We start from the raw sequence: 21,045 nt of genomic DNA on the forward strand, positions 1-21,045 counted from the left end.
CCGGCTGGCCACCGCTGAGCTGCATTGCTGTAGGAGCGCGCAACGCTCAGGCGCCAGCCAGAGCTGCAGTGCCGACCCGGGAGAGGCAAAGCGAGGTCGGGCGAGGAGCCGGCGGCGGAGAGCGAGGCCCTCTGACCCGCCTTCGAGGCCATGTGCATTCCGTGCCAGCCCGCTCCTAATAAAGCGATGGGGCCGGGAAGCTGCCTCCCGCTTCTTCACGCCCTATAAATATTCAGCCGGCCCCGAAGACCAGCTCGGGTGGCTTGTGGGCTGCCTGACCCCGGCTCAGAAGAGCAGCCGCCGCCGCCACCTCCTCTTCCTCCTCCTCCACCGCCACTACCACCACCGCGGGAAAAGCCTGAGACACCACAGCCCGAGCGTCCCTCCGCCCGGCCGAGATGCCCCGAGTAGATGCAGATCTCAAACTGGACTTTAAAGATGTCTTGCTCAGACCTAAGCGGAGCAGCCTCCGAAGCAGAGCAGAGGTGGGGGCATTTCCAAAGGCGCATGCTTTCTTTTCTTTCTTTTTCTCTCTCTCTCTCCCTCCCTCTCTCCCCTTCCCCCCTTTAAAATGTGGCGTCCGCTTTCATGAGATGTAAACCCCCCCCCACTCCTTCTCTTCCTGTTTGCATTTCAGGCTAATGGGTTAATGCCCTTGCCGCCTCTGTCCTTTTTTATTTTTTTGTTGTCCCTGATATGAAGTCGAAAGGATTTCAGAACTTTCCATGCGTAACCCGGCCGGCCAAGTCGGCCCTGTGTAGCAGCTACTGCTTTGCTTCTCTCTCTCTCTCTCTCTCTCTCTCTGTGTGTGTGTGTGTCTCCCCACCTTTTGCAGATTGCGATCCAAAGGAGAATCCTTAGGAAAGTGTCAAAAAACCGTTTCTTCGCTTTGCCCACCGGCGCATCTGATGGAATTGCTTCCAAATTTGCAAGAAGCCAGCGGGGATGTTGGGGGGTGAGATGGTGGTGGAGGGACCGACAGAAGGAGACCTAGAGTCGGCTTGCATTGTGCTCGGAACTGTTTGTAGAGGAAACAAGTGGCATGACAGATCATTTTGCGGCCGAGAGGAAGGGAGGCTGATTCAAGTTACAAACCCTCCAGGAGAGGCCTGGCTTTTTTTGAGTGGAAGCCGGGCTGGAGAGGCGATTTCCTGGGGCCGGCAGGTCAGGTGTCTTGAACAACGAAGTGCGCAACAAAGACACAAGCAAAGTGCAGAGAGAGGAGCTGGGAAATGCAATTGAATCTTTTTGTGTTTAGCAGAAAATCAAGTCATGCATTGGCTTTTAGCCTTCCAACGTTTATCATTGATTTAGCTCTACCCAGCCTTTAGTCTCCAAAAGGACGTTGAAGAATTCCTATTTACACAATGTCTTTCCAAGGGTAAAGATCAAAAAAGTCAAGATGTCACCTTGGACTGTCATTGGAAGCCCCTTGCCTTTTGTCCATGCATCAATATTGTGGGACCAGACTTTGATTCCGTAATTGGAACTGGCCATTCCCAGCTGAAGGCTTGCGAAGCAGGTTTAAAAAATAAATCTCTTGGATTGTGGGACAGGGTATATAGATGATGGTTGTCCAACCTTTGGGCTTGCTTGGGCCTCATTGAGTGAAGAGGGTTTGGCTTGGGCCCACATATAAAACATATACATAATGTAATAATGTTAAAAGTTTACGATCTTGTGGGGCTGCATTACTAGCTGTCCAGGACTACATGCAGCCCATAGGCCATGGGATGGACATGGCTGGTTTAGGTCAGGCTTCTCCAAATTTTAAGACTTGTAGATTTCTCCTTCTAGAATTCCTCAGCCAGCCATGCTGGCTGGGGAATTCTGGGAGTTGAAGTGAACAAGTCTTAAAGTTGACAAATTTGGGGACCCCTGGTGTAGATGATCCTTGGTCAGAATCCCACTGGAAGTCTGGATTTTCTTGCAGCATCTCTGTTTTATGCAACTGAAAAAAAGGGGATGGTTGTGAGTGAAAATGCAGGATTGGCCCCATTATGCAGATTACTGCAATATCTTTGGTTGAAAGCAAATGGTTTGTATAATTAACAATTATTGCTACGTAGCATTTGTTAATATACATTATACTTTTGAAACAAATTACCATAAGGGGAATTATTTCTGGAATATGATTTCTATATTGATCCAAAATGACCTATACTATAATGTCCTCTCATCTGGAAAGGACTTTGAAAGAGTTTCTAGAATTGGAGCCTTTTTAATTGAAGGAGATTGGAGCTAAAAATAATTACAATCCACCAGGCCATATTTGATAAATGTGTGTTAATTTTAAGTCTAATCACCACATAATTGTGAGCATCATTCACAAATGCAGGTTGCAAATTAACAGTGGCTTACAGTGAAATAATATTAAATGCTTCTTTTGGTGTAGTATGACCAATGTAGTATTTACATATGGATTCCATCTGAGTCTGTGAATTTGAAAGTAGGCCCTGTTGGATTCTGTATGATTCACTTAAACATTGGAATAGAATAACTATCAGCCTGGAACTTGAGCTGCTTTTCTCCTATTTCTGGAAACATGTTAGGTATTGGCTCTTGATTCTTTCTGTATTATGACATACAAGATTCAATCTTGTTCTTAGGATGCATTCTGGATGCTGAACTTGCAAATGAGTGAGGTGACCTCCTTCCCATTTGAATATTTCCAGGTAGTCCTCAACTTAAAACCATTGTTTAGTGACCATTCAAAGTTACAACGGCACTGAAAAAAATGACAGTTTTTCACACTTATGACCATTGCAGCATTCCCATGGTCATGTGATCAAAATTTGGATGCTTGGCAACTGGTTCATATTTATGACGGTTGCAGGTCCTCGGGTCCTGTGATCAATTTTTATGATCTTCTGACAGCAAAGTCAGAAAATGGAAATTGTAAGCCAAAGAAATTAAAGGCATAAGATAAGGAAATATAATTAAACTGAAGTATTTACAGCAACATTTTTCACTCTACCTCTTTTTATACTTGCAAACCAGTCTTTCAACTTGTGCATTCATACACCAAATCAGACACTGTTTTTTTTGTTCTTTCAAGAATTGAGTAGCTGATGAAAAAGTCAACACAGCCCGATAAAAATATTTTTAACCGGTTCACTTTTGTTAGCCAGGGATTGGATGGATTGGAAAGTATGTCTGAATTATAAATATACCTTTTTTGTGAGCATGTGGTTCCGTGGCTCACATTTGCTGATAAGTTTAATTACATGATTTAAATTTCAGGCTTATCTCATGATCTAGATCAGTTTATTGCTTAAATGGGATGCTTAACAACGTTAGAAACAAATTGGCTATCTCCTTCCTTGTCATTTTAGGACACTGAAGCATTTATTATGAGATTGTAGATACTATATTTATGTAGAGAAATAATTATTTAATATCTGTTATCTTAGTCCTTGCATTTTCTTAAGTTTATGACTTAATTATGCTTTCAGACCCAAAGTAAAAAAGGTGTTGTTTTTACAGGTAGATCTTACACGTACTTTCTTCTTCCGTAACTCCAAGCAAACCTATACAGGCATCCCCATTATCGTAGCAAATATGGACACTGTTGGTACTTTTGAAATGGCACAAGTTATGGCTAAAGTAAGTGTTTCTTAATTCTCTTCTCCTATAAAAAAACAGAAATGAAAATAACATTTGAATTAATTTCAAGTCATTGTAATGATGAAAGAATTTTTCTGAATTTATTTTATTATCAAACAGCCCATTTTTTCCCCTCAAAGAATCCTAGGAACAAATGCAGATTCTTTTGATAAGAATTCCCAAGATTTCCTGAGTGAACTTTTAGCACTTGCAATGAATTTCATTAGAATTTGATGGTATGTACATTATATGTAGAAAATTTGCTAATGTTAATATGAAATTTAAATTACATAATTTTATTGTTACAGTCTCCAAGATCAAAACATCCGTCATCTCTATTATAACTCTTGAAGGACTGCATTGAACGTCAAAACTATATTTATAGTTTTACTATTATATACAATACAATATAATAGTATAGATTTAGTAGTATTTCAGATGTACGTGGAAACTGAATTATAATGTACATTTCTAGTTTGCATAATGCATATAGTCCATATTCTCCTAGTAAACCACAGTCATCTGCTTCTTCCATCCTTCAATTTATATCTTGTTCTTTGATTTATTGATTGCCAAACAATTAGCATTAAAAATACAATGCCACTCAAAATAAAATTAAAATAATTGCATTATACATACAGAAAATTACTTGCAGGCATACATGCATGCTTATCATATTATTCTCGTTTAAGATACAATTATGAGGAGTGTAGAAAAGGAGTAAAAATTACTAAGCAAAAGAAATTAAAGGCCTGAAATTTAAAAAAAATCATTCACTATAACCTCTCTTTATCTTTCTTTAAATGATCTTTGCTTTCATCACATTCATCCTTTACTTTATTCATTGTCTTTTGATTTTTATCTCCGTTTTTGAGGATATCATCATCCAACCGTAATTTTCTCAATATTCCTTTTCTTTTCATTCATTTTCATTGTGATTTGATCTTCATTATTTCTCTATATATGTTCAAATCACCTTACTGTACTTCTTGGTTACTATTGGTTACTCACATTTGTTTGACCATATCTACTTCTTAAGTAAACTATTCCAGTTGCAATCAAGTTTTTAAAATGTTTCTCTTAAAGAGTTCCAATGCTCACTCTTTTGCTCTCTAGGCTGCATTCCTTGCAACTTTAAGTATTTACTTGTGAAAATTTATATGACCGCTTAACTCACCCTCAGTGACTCTGGGGCACTTACAAGGATAAAAACCAATATAAAAACAATAAAAAAGCAATAATCTCCGCTCCCTTAATGTATGCCCTTTAAACAGTATTTTCTTTTCACATTTTGTAATAATAATTCTCTCATGCCTTTTTCTCATGCACGACTTCTTCTGCTTTATCGTTTCACCCAAGAACTTTCCTTTCATACTTCCTATTTACCTCATGCTTGTGTTGTAGCCTGTACCAGTTCTTAGATAAGAAAAGCACTTTTCTCAGAGTCATGTCCTTCTCTAATGGTTTCTTACTATAATTACTAAGTTGTTATGAAATGTTGCAGGCTTAGCATCCAGTCCTATAATGTTTGAATTCAAGTAAAGTTTGCAAATAATGCTAAGATTCTACTGTTGTGGAAATTTATTGCAATTACTGATGAACAGAATTCACTTTTAAAGTCAGTTTCTTGTATCTGGAGGACTAATGACCTTGAAAGGAGCATTCAGGCAAAGGTTTTAGCTCCTCATTGTCACTTTCATGTATAATCTAGGATCTCTGCATAGTTTTCTATTTCAGTTTCGGGTTCACACCTTCCTATTGTTTAAACAAGAACCCTTCATGTATTTGCAATGATGTCATGGTTCTTTGTTTTGTATGTGTGCATGTGTCTGTTGTGTAATTATAGCATATTTGTTTGTTTTTCTAGTACACTATGTTTACTGCAATACACAAGCATTACTCTCTAGAACAGTGGAAGCTGTTTGCAAGTGATCACCCAGAATGTATAGAGGTACTTTTTTTCACAAAGTTAAATATTAGACTGCATTTTCTGAAATATTAGAAAAACTGATATGCCTTGTACTGTTTGCAAGAGAATGGTTTATAAAATCATACGTTTCCAAAAGATACTAGACCGTGATAGTGAACCTATGGCACGCATGCCACAGGTGGCATGCGTAGCCAAATCAGTGGGCACGTGAGCTCAGTTCCGGCACACACGTGTGCACCAGCCTCCAGACACTCCTAGAGAGGGAAGGCTGTTTTCGCCCTCCCTAGACTCAGAGAGGATCTGGAGCCAGGTGAGAAAGAAAAACGGGCCTACAGGGCCATCGCGTGCCAGGAAGGGGGGGTGCCACGTGCGCAGGGGCCGGGCGCATAGAATTATGGGTGTGGGCATGTGCGTGCGCAAACCTCCCCCGCCCCCCCGGCACACGATGGCAAAAAGGTTAGCCATCCCTGTACTAGACCAATAGGATGCATGATATTTTATTAGAATCACCCAGTGTTATGGGTACAGTGATGCTTGCATGTGTGCATGTAGGGAGGCTGCCCAATAACTGTTGTGATGCTTACAAATCACAAAACATTAGTTTACTAGAACAGCGGTCTCCAACCTTGGCAACTTTAAGCCTGGTGGACTTCAATTCCCAGAATTCCCCAGCCAGCAAAGCTGGGAGTTGAAGTCCTCCAGGCTTAAAGTTGCCAAGGTTGAAGACCCCTGCACTAGAACACAGACAGATGAGCCTATCCTCACCTTCATATCTAGCACAGTTGTATGTTCTGGATACAAAACACCTCATGTGCTTCCAAACAAAGTGGTGAACTAGAACTATTGGCCATATTTATTTTCTACAAATACATTTAGAATTGAAATGAAGCCTTGAGACATTCTTAAAAAACTAAAGGACAGACGTTTAATAGGATGCCAACTTCTTGCTGGTAATTACTTTTAATTAAAATAATATGTAAAAATAAATTACCATATTTTTCAGAATATAAGAGACACTTTTTTCCCCCCTAAAAGAGGATGAAAATTTGGGTGCGTCTTATACACCGAATGTAGCCCCACCCACCCGCTGGCCCCCACCCTTTGGCCTCTGCCTCCCAGCAATTTGCCTCCTTGCAGCAAACAGCAAACGGCCTGTTTCAGCTTCAGCACAGCATGATTAGCACAAGCAGCTGATTGTCTGATGGATTCCTCCTGACCATCAGCTGTTTCAGGCTGCAGGGATTGCCATTGCCTATTGCGGCCTCCACGCCCCATTTTCCACCTTTGCTGTTTGCTGCAAGGAGGCAAATTGCTGGGAGGCAGAAGCAGAGGCAGATTTTTTTTTCTTGTTTTCCTCCCAAAAAAAGGTAGGTGCGTCTTATAGTCCAGAGCGTCTTATACTCTGAAAAATACGGTAAATGGGACTGACAAAGAGCTTGAAGGGCAGTAGAGGTTGTGTTTATAGGTACTTTGGTACTCAGGCATCATGTTGGTTTTATTATATTTTTATTTCCACACCATTTTGGCTAATGCATCCCGGAAGATCAAGGGTATAATATATAATATAATATAATAAAAATTAATATTTTAGAACACTGGAAAGATGTGTGCATATCTAAGTGAACATTTATAAATTTATGGTTATGTTACACAATTCTTTTCATGTGTCTTTACAAGTAAATTCACTCTGAAAAAGACTATTTAGGGTCTTATCTTAGCCCGAACAGTGTGGAACAGCAAAACATTAATGGAATGTAAAAACTGAGTTTAAATTATTAAAGATATCAATAGATGATTGTTGGCAAAGTTAGATAACAAGTGTACACATTAAAGTAAAGTAGTCTGACAAAAATGTATAAGAAAATGGTGTATTGATCAGTGGCAGTCTGTGAAAACAGCTGCAAGCACAGTATTTTATTCAGGCAAAAACATTGAGATCAAGTAGAAAGTAAAACATTGTGCAGTGTATAAAACAATGTTGGAAAAGAAAGCCCAAACAAGCTTTTTAGTTTTGTAAATTAAATTAAATTGAAAGAAATGAGAATTTCTATAATAATGACAATATATTCTAACTGGCAAGGAAGCAAATACTTCAAACGAATAATAGAAGATTGCACTGGTAGACTTGCTAACCAGTGTTCCTAAAGATTAACTACTGATAAAGTAGCAAAAGTCTTTCATTAATTTTGGAGAATTCCAGGCCAAAGCTCGAATCCCTCCCTTTTGTCCCACTGTACTCAATCTGAAAACTTCTTATTTCAATACTTATTTTATTTTTGGGAATGGGGTATGCATATCCATGTGTGAAATCATAAAAGTTTGAGATAGGGTAGTATGAATGTCTTCAAGGGGTTGAAAGGGGAAGGATCGAGAGCTTAAATGACTTATTTGGGATAATGTAGGCTTTAAAAGTTATATAAGGGCTTTATAGATTGGCAGCCCTTTGACTTTTGCCTAGAAACAGTGTCGGCAGGGGTGGGTAACTGTGGCCCTTTTACTACCTGTGGACTTCAACTCCCAGAATTCCTGAGCCAGCTTGGCTGTCTCAGGAATTCTGGGAGTTGAAGTCTACAGGTTGTAGAAGGGCCACAGTTGCCCACCCCTGGTCTAGGACAGTGATGGTTAACCTTTTCGGCACCGAGTGCTGAAACTGGAGTGCGCATGCGCGCTGGAGCACTGGAACCCAGAAGAGAGTAGCTGGCTGCTGCACATGCGCACAGAGAGGGGTCTGCGTGCCACCTCTGGCACACATGCCATAGGTTCGCCATCACGGGTCTAGGAGATGTTTTGTTATAGGAGTCACCAGCTGTATATATTCAGCCTGTTGATTGTATGAACAAATCTTTTTAGATCAGTTGTCCTTTCTACATATTTGGTGTACTAGTCTCATTTTAATACTTAGATAAGTGTAGTAACTTAGAGATATTTCACCATGGAGCAGATTTGGCTCAGAAAATGGATGTAGCCAGAGAACAGATAAAACCTAATATATTCCTGAAGGTTAAACCTAATTCCAGAGAATATAAAGGTACCTTGGACAGCCTTAAGTCCCTGTTCCTTGATTCGGTTTTGGCTAACTAGAGGGGACCTCAATTTAAGAGAAAAATGGCCAAATCCCAGTGAAGGACATCCATTTCTCCCTTATTGCAAAATGTTCTCCTTCCAGATGTGATAACTGTGCTTCATAGCATGTTCACCAATCTCTCCAAGATGAAGCAATAGGCTCTGTTTTTCATGTAGGGGGTCCCAGGCTTAATCTTTGTCTCTTCTAGATAGAGTTGAGAAAACCCCAGTTTCAAATTCTGCAGAGCTGCCACTAGTCCATGTGGATGGCTCACGGGACAAGGCTTTTTCTTATATTCCTATTTAAAACTTGGAAATTTCTCCTTAACAAATTGTATGGACTCAACAAACGTAGGAAAAATGTAGGATACTAAAAATCCCAAGGATGTTCTTGAATGTTGCATTACATTTCGATCACAAAAGAGATGCAGCTTACATGGCAATAAATAAAAGTGAACAGTTGTAGCGGAGAGCATGATTCACATGCATTAAAACTTCATCCTACATTGTAGCTTTGCTAGACAAAAAAAAAAATCACCTTGAAAATCCACAAGTTTAATTGTCTTAGACATTTTTCCCATTTGGCTTCTTCTGCAAAGCCATGCAGTATGTGAATGCTTTTGACCTCATTTCTATAAAAACTTTTAATTGTTCTCATCTTCTTTTTGCAGCATGTAGCGGTGAGCTCAGGCAGTGGGCTGACCGATTTCGAGAAGCTGATAAGCATCGTCGATGCCATCCCTCTGATCAAGTACATCTGCCTGGATGTGGCCAATGGTTACTCAGAACACTTTGTGGAATTTGTGAAAGCTGTTCATATCCGGTTCCCAAAGCACACCCTCATGGTAGGAGTTGGAGAAGTTGGGAGATGGATAGGCTTGTAATTTGGCAAAAGAGTTTCTTGATTCCAGCCATTGTGACTCATGTCCTGTGTCTTAGCAAGAAGCATAAATAATAAAACATGAATTTAGTATGTGGAAAAAAATAATAATCCAGGATTAAACTGTATAGATTCCTGTATGAAAACTGGCAGCCAGTCAGTATAGGCAACATTGAACAGAATTGATGAATGGTTTGATTTTGTATTTGTCTTCCATGGGGTGGAGGGCTCTTTACTGCTATCTTTGCATTTTATTGTGAGATGATTCAATTCCACTCAATTATGCTTGAGTGCTCCATTATACGGCTCCATTATACTGCTCCATTCCACTCAAGTATACTGTAGAAAATGTTACATGAGAGAGTCTCCCAACACTTTGACAAGTTGTTGATAAAATTCTGCAAGATTTGTAGGATTTCAAGAAACCAACATTTTTATTTTGGGATGGAATAAGGGTAGGCACTGCGTAATCACCTTCTACCCTCTTCTGTGGAATTAACTTCCCACTCTCACCTTATTTTACTAGAAAGCAGATAATTAAGTCTAGAACAGGGTTTCAAACTAATCCCAAGAACTTGACATATTACAGTGAGAGACTAAAAAAAAAGAGAGAGAAAGAGATCTCAAGTCATTTTTCTATCACTAATGTATTGTCTTCTGATCAGATATTCCAGGATTTTTTTTTAAAAAAACCTAACCTTTTCTGCAGCATGAAAAACCTTGATGTAGATCATCAAGTTAATGGTTTACTACTTGTTTGAATATGCTCAAATCTGATGGTTCATCAGATTGGCTCATTTTAAGTGTTGCTTAAATATCAGTGTTCCTTGCACTAAGGAATGACTCCATTTGTATTTAGAACAAGGGAAAAACTGTTAGTAATTGATGCTGGTAGACATTTCTACAGCAGGAAGAAGTGTCAACTTAAACACTTATGATTCATTTTGCTTTTGAGTTATCTCACAAATGGATGAATAAATGCCACCAAAAGGCCCATTTGAATTTCTTTCCATAGTACTCTTTGCATGCATGCATATATAGAAGAGTTTTAATTTTATATATATACATCTTTAATTTTCTGTATTTATTTAAAATGCATAAGGCTGTCCAATATAAAACAACCTTAAGTGGGTTACAGGAAAAGAATAACTAATAATATACAATATTATATTTGTGATTTTATAAGGTACAATATTATATTTGTCATCGTGTCTCTTTTTATTTAAAAGGTTAGAAAAACATTTAGGGCTTATGGGATAGGTTTGGATAGAGATCTAACCACAACACAAAGATTGGCATGTTTGTTTAACACATGAACAGGATCATGTGTTAAATTGTAATGGCAGTTATGTCATCAGTAAGTTTTAGAATGAACTAGGGGTTTGAACCTGGGATCTCCAACTTGACTCTGTATCATACAGGATTTAATTTTTTATAAATATATACAGTATAATTTCAAAACATATAATTTTGTTTCAAGCATGTAAGCTTATTAAAAATATTCAGAAGTAGTAAGGACACAAAGGCATGGTTGGTGCTTTCCCAGTCAGTAACGACTTTATTATTAGGTACACAGCATCCTAAGCTTCTGGGAGGAAGGATGAGTTAAAAAAATAACATAACAAAAACAAAAAAAAATAATTGGTGCATAAATAGAGTCAACATTATGTAAAGTGGTAGACAATTACTTCTTATTAAATGCTAATAGAATGTAATATTGCCTGTTTTGTAATTGAGACCCTTTTCTGAAGAAGTAGTTCATCAAGAGCAAATCAATTGCTGAAGCAAAGTGCTTTTCTTTTATGCGTGCTTTGACCATTGTCATCAGTGAGATGATGTTTTTCTGGAAAATGGGAGTTTCATGACATTGAATAATTCAGTCAGAAAGGGCAAGTTTTTGCTTTGATGTTTCTGTTTGGATATTAATCTTTCTGGCCTACCGTATTAAGCAAGCTCTTTATTCTATTAAATAAAAGTGTTAATTGTACAAAATGGATTATAAGAAATGTTTGTATTTGCTTCATACAGTCATGGCTATGATGAAGTTCCCTTCATTTTCAACATTTTAAAAAAATGCAGATAAGAGATACTAGAATAGGGGTGGGGTGGGGAGGAGGGATACTTAGCTTACCAGAATGATCTGGCATAGGAATTATAAGGTCCAGTTAATGCCAGGGTAAAGAAGCCGTCTTTTAATGGAAATATTTGTTTTTACAGGATAGAAAGTAGATGTATCATATATCTGCTGATCACATGAAAATTTAGGGTGTAAATTGGCCAGGATTATACTGATTGCTGAACAGGGCATTGGATAATCACACTCCCATTTTAAAAGAAATTGTGGTTTTGAAAATAAGGCAATTTTCTGCATACAAGTGAGAATGCACACTGTATATGGAATCTGCCCAGAGTGGAAGGCAGGTTAAAAATGGGAGGATAGAAGGAAGGAGGAGAGGTAAATATATTTGCTTACTACTGCAGTCATTGTGGATTTATTCATTATTTGCAATGATTTTGGCTCTATTTTAGGCAGGCAATGTAGTAACAGGAGAGATGGTGGAAGAACTTCTTCTGTCTGGCGCAGACATTATTAAAGTAGGAATTGGACCAGGTAAGCTGGGTAGAAGGATATATGCTTGAATGTCCTGCTTAACATTTATGTCAGGAGTATTTTCTTTGCAATCTTACTGCATACATATACTAACGAATAGATAACAAAAGAACAAAAAAGCAGTATCTGAGCTGATGTATGAATGGACAAGTTGGAAGACTGGCTTGCAAGTATAAAAAGAGGTAGAATGAAAAATGTTGCTGTAAACACTTCAGTTTAATTATATTTCCTTTTCTTATGCCTTTAATTTCTTTGGCTTACAATTTCCATTTTTGTGCTTTGTGCAACAGTATTTTCCCCCAAAGAGAAATGATGAGTATGTACATATTTTGCAACATCTGGGGGGAAAAATAAGCAACCTCAACTGCCGTCACATAGTCTGGGAAAATGTACATCCTGATAATGATGTGGAGGGGAAAAAAAACCCTAAATACTATAAGTATTTGTGTCCTACAAATATTTATAGATAGGCCTGGAACTGACTCGAAAGGAAGTGATATCCAGGGTTTTATTCAAGACACATTATTGAAAGTGATTACAAAGCCCTTAACACAGAAGTATGTGGATAACATTGCCAAATGACAGATTTGATTTGAAAAGAGAAAACTCTTCCAAAATTAAGGGATTGAATGCAAAGATGCATTCAAAACCACAATACTAAAAGCTCAGGTAGCAATAGCACTTAGACTTATATACAACTTCACAGTGCTTTACAGCCCTCTCTAAGCGGTTTACAGAGTCAGCATGTTGCCCCCAACAATCTGGGTCCTTGTTTTACTGAACTTAGAAGGATGGAAGGCTGAGTTAGCCTTGAGCCAGTCAGGATCGAACTGCTGGCAGCCGGCAGTCAGCAGAAGTAGCCTGCAGTACTGCATTCTAACCACTGGGCCACCATGGTTCAGCACATTGAATGAAAAGCAATCAAAATGTGCCACTGAAAATTTGGCTGTTTTGCCGATTAAAATCCAGTGATGAGAAATTTGGGTTTATGGGGGTGGGGACACATAGACTAGAGAACGAACTTTCTACTTATGTGGAGAAGTGAACCAATAATTGACGTCAGTGTTGATGTGGATTTCTAGCTGAATGGAGGTTTGGATCTGGTGCCTCCAAGGCTCTGTGGTCCTGTTTCATGTAAAGAAAGAAGTCAAGAGGAGAAAAGGGGTGTTTATTGGTTTTGTTATTCTTATCTTTCAATCTTTATGGATCCTATCAAATGTTATTTTGGCTTTTGTGAATGTTGTGTCCTGTCTTCTAGTAAACAGCTCTCTCATTCTCTCCCATCCCTATGATATTATTATTATTATGTGTCTGTATATGTGAAAAGACTTCTGGAGGGGTTCATCTATTTCAGGGGTGTCAAACTCAATTTCATTGAGGGCCACATCAGGGCTGTGGTTGACCTCGGGGGGGGCGTGGTTGACTAGGTGGGTGTGGCCAACCGAATGGTGTGGCCAACTGGATGGGCGTGGCCAGTTTGAAGCCACTCGCCAAACTGCTGGCACGTATCCTCTTCACAATGGGTAGACCGGGCCGAAGCTATGTTAGCCTGATCTTTCCTTTTTGCATTGGGTAGACTAGGATGGCCCCATGGGCCAGATCCGACCACATCATGGGCCGCATCTGGCCCGTGGGCCTTGAGTTTGATACCCCTGATCTATCTGAAGGGATCAGGGGCTGCTTTTCCTCTAAATCACAAGATGCTGTGATGTCATATTTTGTTTGTTCTTCATGCCTAGGTTCTGTGTGCACTACTCGGATAAAAACTGGGGTTGGCTATCCTCAGCTCAGCGCAGTAATTGAATGTTCAGATTCCGCTCATGGACTGCAAGGACATATCATTTCCGTAAGCAGGATCTGCGTTAAATTCCATAAATGAAAACAATGAATCCAGAAGCAAAATCCCAATAACTAGTAATTGAAGGAGATTTTTCTTGGATTTCTTAAAAAAATTATATTTGTTATTTTATTTAATAACTTAAGAGTTCACATCCTGAATCAAAGACATGATTCTGCTCATAAAGATTATGGAAGTTTTCAAATATTTGTTTCCTCTTATATTGTGTTTAGAAAAACTACAGGTAGTCATTGACTTACAACTATTCATTTAATGACACTTTGAGGCTACAATGGCACTGAAAAAAGTGGCTTTCACATGTACGACCATTGCAGCATCTCCATGGGCATCGGATCAAAATTCGGACGCTTGGAAACTGGCATGTACTTTTGACAGTTGCAGTGTCCTGGGATCATGTGATCACCATTTCTAAGCTTCCCAGCTGGCCTCTGATAAGCAGTCAATGAGGGAGCCAAGTTCACTTAAGAACTACATGATTTGCTTAACTGCAATGATTCGCTTAACAACCATGGCAAACAAAGGGGCACAGCTCACTTAGCAACAGTCTTGCTTAGCAACTGGAACTTTGGACTCAAATTATAATCATATGTTGAGGACTACCTGTACACTAATTATAATTGATTCTGACATACATAGAGAAACAGTAACTCATCCTTGGTTTGCACCAGTTGCACCAGCGAAGTGGTTTACAGAACAATCCCATGAAGAGTGCATTATTGTTGTTCATTCTTCAGTGCGTATGTTTAGTAACAAAATATTCACACTTGGTGTGAAGCGGGTTGAAGGAAAGGAGGATAGATAGGCACTCTCATCTCACCATTCTGTGAATGTGTTCAGTGTACTTTGCAATGTTTTATATTGGTTTTGTCATCTTATCAAAGATAATTTTAAAAAAGCTACATATTTAATACCTTTCTGCCCATTCTGAAGGATGGAATGCCATGCTTAAGTACATCCTTCGTTTTCTAATTTGTACAGAGAAATTAGAACATCAGACTTATAGAATACAGAATAATAATAATAATAATAATAATAATAATAATAATAATAATAATAATAATAATAGTAGTTCATTAGTCAGTCCAGGGATATTCTGGAAGTGCTCTTGAAAAGCAAGTACATTTTCCAAAATACTAGGACATATAAAACTCTCCATCAGTCCCTCCATCCTCCTTTGTTTTAGTGAGATTAAATGGGTGAATTCTAGGGGAAAAAATTCTCCACATCCACAATAGTAATGCTGATGACTGCTTGTGTGGACAAATACATCTTTAATGATTAGAGTAAAATTATGCCTAAATCCTGCTTCCAGTACTCTTTAAGAAATCTGCATTCTACTCTGCCAAATCCTTTGAAGCCAGACCAAATAGTAAATGGAATTTTAATCTGCATGTGAGAGTTGATTCCTGATGACTGCCTGGATTAATCCTTGAAATGTTCTTGGCAAGGATTTTTTCGGAAGTAGCTTGCCATGTTCTCCTTCCTAGGACTGAGCGCACATGACTGGCCCAAGGTCACCTAGCTGGCTTCCTAGCCTGAGGCCTTAACCACTATGCTCTCATAATGTGCTTAGTGTATTGAAATTAAACCTTTTATGAGAAAGGGTTGATGCTGTCATTTTCTTGCTCTCATTTCTATAAATGCTTAGGCTGAATCCTTCTTCCAACACCAGCTTAAATTGTCAGTGTGTAACAGTAACAAGGAGTTGAATGTACTGACTTCTTCTCTTTTCTCCATCTTTTATTCAGGATGGAGGATGTAGCTGTCCAGGAGATGTGGCCAAAGCTTTTGGTGAGAACTGTCTGTTGCTGAAATATAGGAAATGCAACTTAAAATCATTTGTTTAGTGACAATTTGATGGCATTGAAAAAAGTGACTTATGACTGTTTTTCACACAACTGTTGCAATGTCCCCATGGCCATGTGATCAAAATTCGGATGCTTGGCCACTGGCTCATACTTATGAAGGTTGCAGTGTCCCAGATCACCTTTTGCGACCTTCTGGCAAGCAAAGTCAATGGGGAAGTCAGATTCACATAACAACCAGGTCATTAACTGGTTGTTAACTACTGCAGCGATTCACTTAAGAATTATGGCAAGAAAAGCCATAAGAACTTACTTAACAACCATCTTCCTTAGCAACATAAATTTTGGGTTGAATTGTGGTCGGGGAGTCCCTGTATATATAATGCTTGAATTGATAAGGAGATTGCAGTTATTAATGCAGCCCTGTATTTAAACACCGTAAGGGCTATTTTGTGTTGGCTTAACCCCTCCTATTTTTCCTTCATGCCACTCACAGGAGCTGGTGCTGATTTTGTGATGCTGGGGGGCATGTTTGCAGGACACGATCAATGTGCTGGAGATATTATAGAAAAAAATGGTAAAAAAGTGAAGCTTTTCTACGGGATGAGCTCTGACACCGCTATGAAGAAGCACGCAGGTGGTGTTGCAGATTACAGGTACCGCTTCCTTTCCAGCATAATATGCATAGTTACCCCTTGAAACTCTGTTTTTCTTCATATGGAATTGGCAGCAAACAGAAATGCAGCCATCTGCACTGTGTTTCATGTGGGGCTGCCTTTCAAAGCCACTTGGAAGCTGTAGCTGGTCCAGAAGGCAGCGGTGTGGGTAGTAATGCATGTTGCTGAATGCAGAACTTGGATTTAGTAGACGCCCAAGTTCAAGATGCTGGTTATCATCTATCGGGTTCTGCATGGCACAGGACCAGGTTACTTGCATGATCACCATTCTCCTGTTATCTTTTCCTGTCCCTGTCACTCAAGAGTGGGCATGGTCCAAGTCGCTTCTTTGAAGCAAGATGACTTCAGGAAATAGGCCAGGGGTGAAATCTAAAATTTGTTACTACCGGTTCTGTGGGCGTGGCTTGGTGGGGGGGGGTGTAATGTGACTGAGTGGGCGTGGCCAACTTTTTTTTCTTTTACTTTTAAAAGCATTTTTTCTACCACCTTAAGAGGTTGCAGAAAAAAATGCTTTTAAAAGCCTCTGACGATCCTAGCTGAGCCGCAGGATCATCAGAGGCTTTTTTTTTTTTACTTTTAAAAGCATTTTTTCGGCCGAAGAGGTTGTAGAAAAAATGCTTTTAAAAGTAAAAAAAAACAGCCTCTGATGATTGCGCGGCTCAGTTGGGCATGGGGGGGGGGTTTGCAGGGATTTTTGCTACCGGTTCTCCGAACCACCCGCCACCATCACTACCGGATAAGGCGATCCGGTCCGAACCGGGAGCATTTCACCCCTGAAATAGGCGTTTTTTCTGGCTGAGCCTGTCTTTTGAAATAAGCTCCGTGAAATTTGAGTGGCCCTGACTCCACTGGTTGTTCATATAGCTCTAAAGACCTAGCTTTTCTCTCATGTGCCGGACCAGGATGTTAGATGATCTTGTTCTGTGACAAGAGCATGTGTTATTGTTTCCAGGCTTATATGTTGATTAGAGTTGACTTTGTTGTTTAACTATGTTTTTGCATAGTATTTATTTTCTTCTTTGATTCTGAAAGGAGTGGCTTTACTAATCAAATAATAAAACAGACAAGATTTATTGTTGGAGGAAGTTAAAATGATGGCCAAAATATGATTGAAGCCCCGCCCCCTTTATATGTCTGGCATAATGTAGGTTAAAAAAAGGGGTTGAACTTCAACCATATGGTTGAGTTGATTTTTTTAAAATTTTGATTTATATGCCACCCTTCTCCGGAGACTCAGGGCGGCTTACAATGCGTTAAGCAATAGCCTTCATACTTTTGTATATTTATACAAAGTCAGTTTATTGCCCCCACAAACTGGGTCCTCAATTTACCCACCTTAGAAAGGATGGAAGGCTGAGTTGACCTTGAGCCTGGGGAGAATTGAACTCTCAGTAATTGCAGGCAGCTGGATGTTAAATGCTGCCTTTAGGAGGCATTAGCCTCCTACGCCACTCAGGCTCCACTCAGATTTATTGCTACTACTCCTGCCATCACCCAGACATTCCCAGATGCCAAATACTTGGCTACTTGAAGAAGTGCAGTCACACTAACAATCAGTGGAAGTTTACTTGAGAATGTTATCACACCTCCTGACATCTGAAAATTAGATTCTGACAACATGGAGTATGCATGGTAGTCACAATCCAAAACAAAGTTGGGGTGATTTCATTGGGCTTAGGGGTTCTAGAGTGGGCCGCTCCATAGGTAATAGTGGGGCAGGAGCACTTACAGTCAGGATTACTGAAGATTAGGATACTGTGGGACTTTCTCTCTCCCCCCCCCCCCAATTATTTAAGATATATATGAAACCATTGGGAGGCATCTATTGATTTGGAGCAAATTAACATTAAAATTTGGGAGATATACACATTTCTCTAATAATATGTGAATAATTCTTATAGCTGAACAATGAAACAGCATCTTTGAAGGGTTAAAAATAAGCTTACAAGTATATTGTGAGAATTTTCATATGAAGCAAATGGGTGTTAATTCTCTTTAATAATACTCTCATACAAACACACATGCATATGCTATCTAGATTAATAGTAAGTACAGTGAAGAATGTCTATGGTTACCTTCCAGATGGGTTTATTTCAGATTGGAATACAAGCAAATATATCCGTGTTTGGATAAAATAGTCACTATTTGGAAATAGCAATAGTATTTAGGCTTATACATCATCCCATAGTACTTTACAGCACTCTCTGGGCAGTTCACAATGCCAACATATTGCTCCAACAACCTGGGTCCTCATTTTATCGGCCTTGAAAGTCAACCTTGAGCCCCATCAGGATCGAACTCGAGGCTATGGGCAGAGTTTGCCTTCAATGCTTCACTTTAACCACTTTGCCACCAGGGGTCTGTATTTTAATAATATGTTTTAATAGTTTTAATTCCAGAGAAGGCAGCCCAGCAATGCAAGTGAAATTATTTTCCTTTTCAGAGCTTCTGAGGGCAAAACGGTGGAAGTCCCCTACAGAGGAGATGTAGAAAATACCGTCCGCGACATCCTGGGTGGTCTCCGTTCTGCTTGCACATACGTGGGCGCTGCCAAGCTCAAAGAGCTTAGTCGAAGGACAACCTTTATTCGGGTAACTCAGCAGCACAACCCAACTTTTTCTTAGCCAAAGAAGAAAACCCTGGGCCTTTGGAGACGTGAAATGTGCTACGTTCTGTTTCTCCTCCACTTTGCTTCTTCTTCTTCTTTTTTTTTTTTTTTTTTTTGCAAAACGGGAAGGCGATTATATTCCAAACTAGGAAAGAAGCAGGTTGCTTAATACCATTGATTGTAATGGTTGGGGCTGGGCCTAATGAGAACAAGCCAAAAACTGCTTCTGGGTCCACAGTTTGTTCAGAATTGTTCAGTGGTATTCTTTTTATATCCTTGTCTATTTAAGTTAAGAGATCTAGAGTGATCTTTCAGAACAACCGATCAGAGGGACTTAGCTGTCCATTCATAAAGCGTTTGTCTGTTGGATCTGCCATTACCAGAAAAAGCAAAGCCATTCACAGGGTTTTATATTTCAAGTTTCAACTGCTCCTGCAATGCGTGATGATAGTCAGAAGAACAGGAAAGCAACTCCGAAGCCCAGAAAACCCTCACTGCATGGATACTGCTCCAGCATGCCACCTTGGAAGAGCACTTACAGAATTAAAAAAAGAAAAGAAAAGAAAAAAGCTGTTTTATTTTCACAGGCATCAAGTGCTCAATTTTTAATGTGTGCTGATTATTATAAAGTTCTTAAAAATGGTTGATTAAATAGTTACACTCCCTTTGTCGTAATGCTTTGTTAGGGGGTATATTTCAGCATTGCAGATGGAGATGCTTCTTTGTTCATTCAGCTCATTTTAAAGATGAAAGAGGTAAGCCTAAGGATGGTTAACTAATTTTCTCCAATGCCTTTGGGCAAAGACAAGAGAAGGCGCTACTGTTCCACATCTGAGCCTATGTGCAGAGCCATTTTTTTTTTAAAAAAAACACCATTAAAAAAAAAGATCAATTGTTTTCAAAAACTACAAAACAGACGTGGAAAGATTTCTCTGTAAATTGAGCAATCTGAAATACGGATTGATTAGCTCCAGTCAAACTCAATTTGTAAGCATTGGGCAGGAAAATCAGGTTTTTCTCTCATCAGGCCCCCGTGTGCAGCTCTTACTTTCTTGTGTAAATAGTATGTAGCACTGCATTCATTTCTATTAAAGAAGATTCAACACCTTGTTATGAAATTGTTCATGTAGGGTCAAGACTGGTCTCCTTTATTGTCATTAACAGGGTGGATGGGTGGGGTTTAATGTCTGTGAGTCACTGCCAGCTTTCCTTAGAAATATCAATTTTAATCAAATAGAATACGTGGGTATAGCAGGGAGGCAAGGGATATATGGCAAGGGAACAATTGAATAGAGTGAGGAACTATCCCCCTCTCATTCATTGATATATTTTTTTTATGTAGACAGATGATCTAACTAAGAAGTAGGCATATTATCACAAGAGCAGAGTGATTTGGAATTATCACTGATACTTTCGTAATCAAATCAGAATTACAAGGGTTTCTCTGCCAATAATAGTTGCCATTATTGGTTCTGAGAACCTGTTGGTGGGTTTATACTGTTTTAATCCATCAGACTAATTTCTCATAACCAGGACTACCTATTACAGTCCTCTCCTCATCATGAATGTTCTAGAACTGCTCCGGAGCCTTCTGGCACAGATTTGGATGGTCTGAATCTGTTCCATTCATGAAATGATATTGTTGATATTAAGAGATACGTCTTCAGAGGAGAACTTTACCTGAGGCAGCAGGGCTACGATCCACGTACTGTGACTGGACCTTTTAAGTAATCAAATATTTTATTTGGATTAAAATTTAATTTGTTTGCAGTCCTCCCCTTGCACACATAGATTACACATTTAGAACTCGTGCAATTAGGACTGCTTTGAAAGTGATTCAAAAGAAATGTTTCAAACTTGGTGAACAGGTATGAGTCTGTAAAAAGAGATGCAGAGACGTGTTCTGGTAGTGCAAGATCTAGATCTCATTTTCCATATCACAATTGTAATATGCGCAACCAACCCATGACATTTTTTTTCATAGTTTTATGGGGCAGAAACTTGACA

The 21,045-nt window shown here is 39.2% G+C and overlaps 1 protein-coding gene across 1 annotated transcript; it reads left to right on the top strand.

Moving 5' to 3' along the window:
• Positions 1–268: 268 nt before the first annotated feature.
• On the top strand, positions 269–20,136 carry GMPR (guanosine monophosphate reductase). The gene is made up of 9 exons (XM_070940681.1): positions 269–485; positions 3,487–3,606; positions 5,474–5,557; positions 9,271–9,444; positions 12,009–12,090; positions 13,830–13,936; positions 15,697–15,739; positions 16,250–16,409; positions 18,874–20,136. The coding sequence occupies exons 1-9, from the start codon at positions 399–401 to the stop codon at positions 19,052–19,054; spliced, it is 1,038 nt and encodes a 345-aa protein (XP_070796782.1). The 5' UTR covers positions 269–398; the 3' UTR covers positions 19,055–20,136.
• Positions 20,137–21,045: the final 909 nt, after the last annotated feature.

Source organism: Pituophis catenifer, unplaced genomic scaffold (genome assembly GCF_029215685.1).
Source record: "Pituophis catenifer annectens isolate HBS135680 unplaced genomic scaffold, rPitCat1.0.hap2 SCAF_3, whole genome shotgun sequence".
In the NCBI taxonomy this organism is placed as follows: domain Eukaryota; kingdom Metazoa; phylum Chordata; class Lepidosauria; order Squamata; family Colubridae; genus Pituophis; species Pituophis catenifer.

Bases quoted from the DNA above. Each gene is read 5' to 3' on its own strand.
- GMPR (XM_070940681.1), top strand. From the start codon at position 399: ATGCCCCGAGTAGATGCAGATCTCAAACTGGACTTTAAAGATGTCTTG. The intron at 3,607-5,473 runs GTAAGTGTTTCT...TTGTTTTTCTAG, and splicing joins TGGCACAAGTTATGGCTAAA to TACACTATGTTTACTGCAAT. The intron at 9,445-12,008 runs GTAGGAGTTGGA...GCTCTATTTTAG, and splicing joins TCCCAAAGCACACCCTCATG to GCAGGCAATGTAGTAACAGG.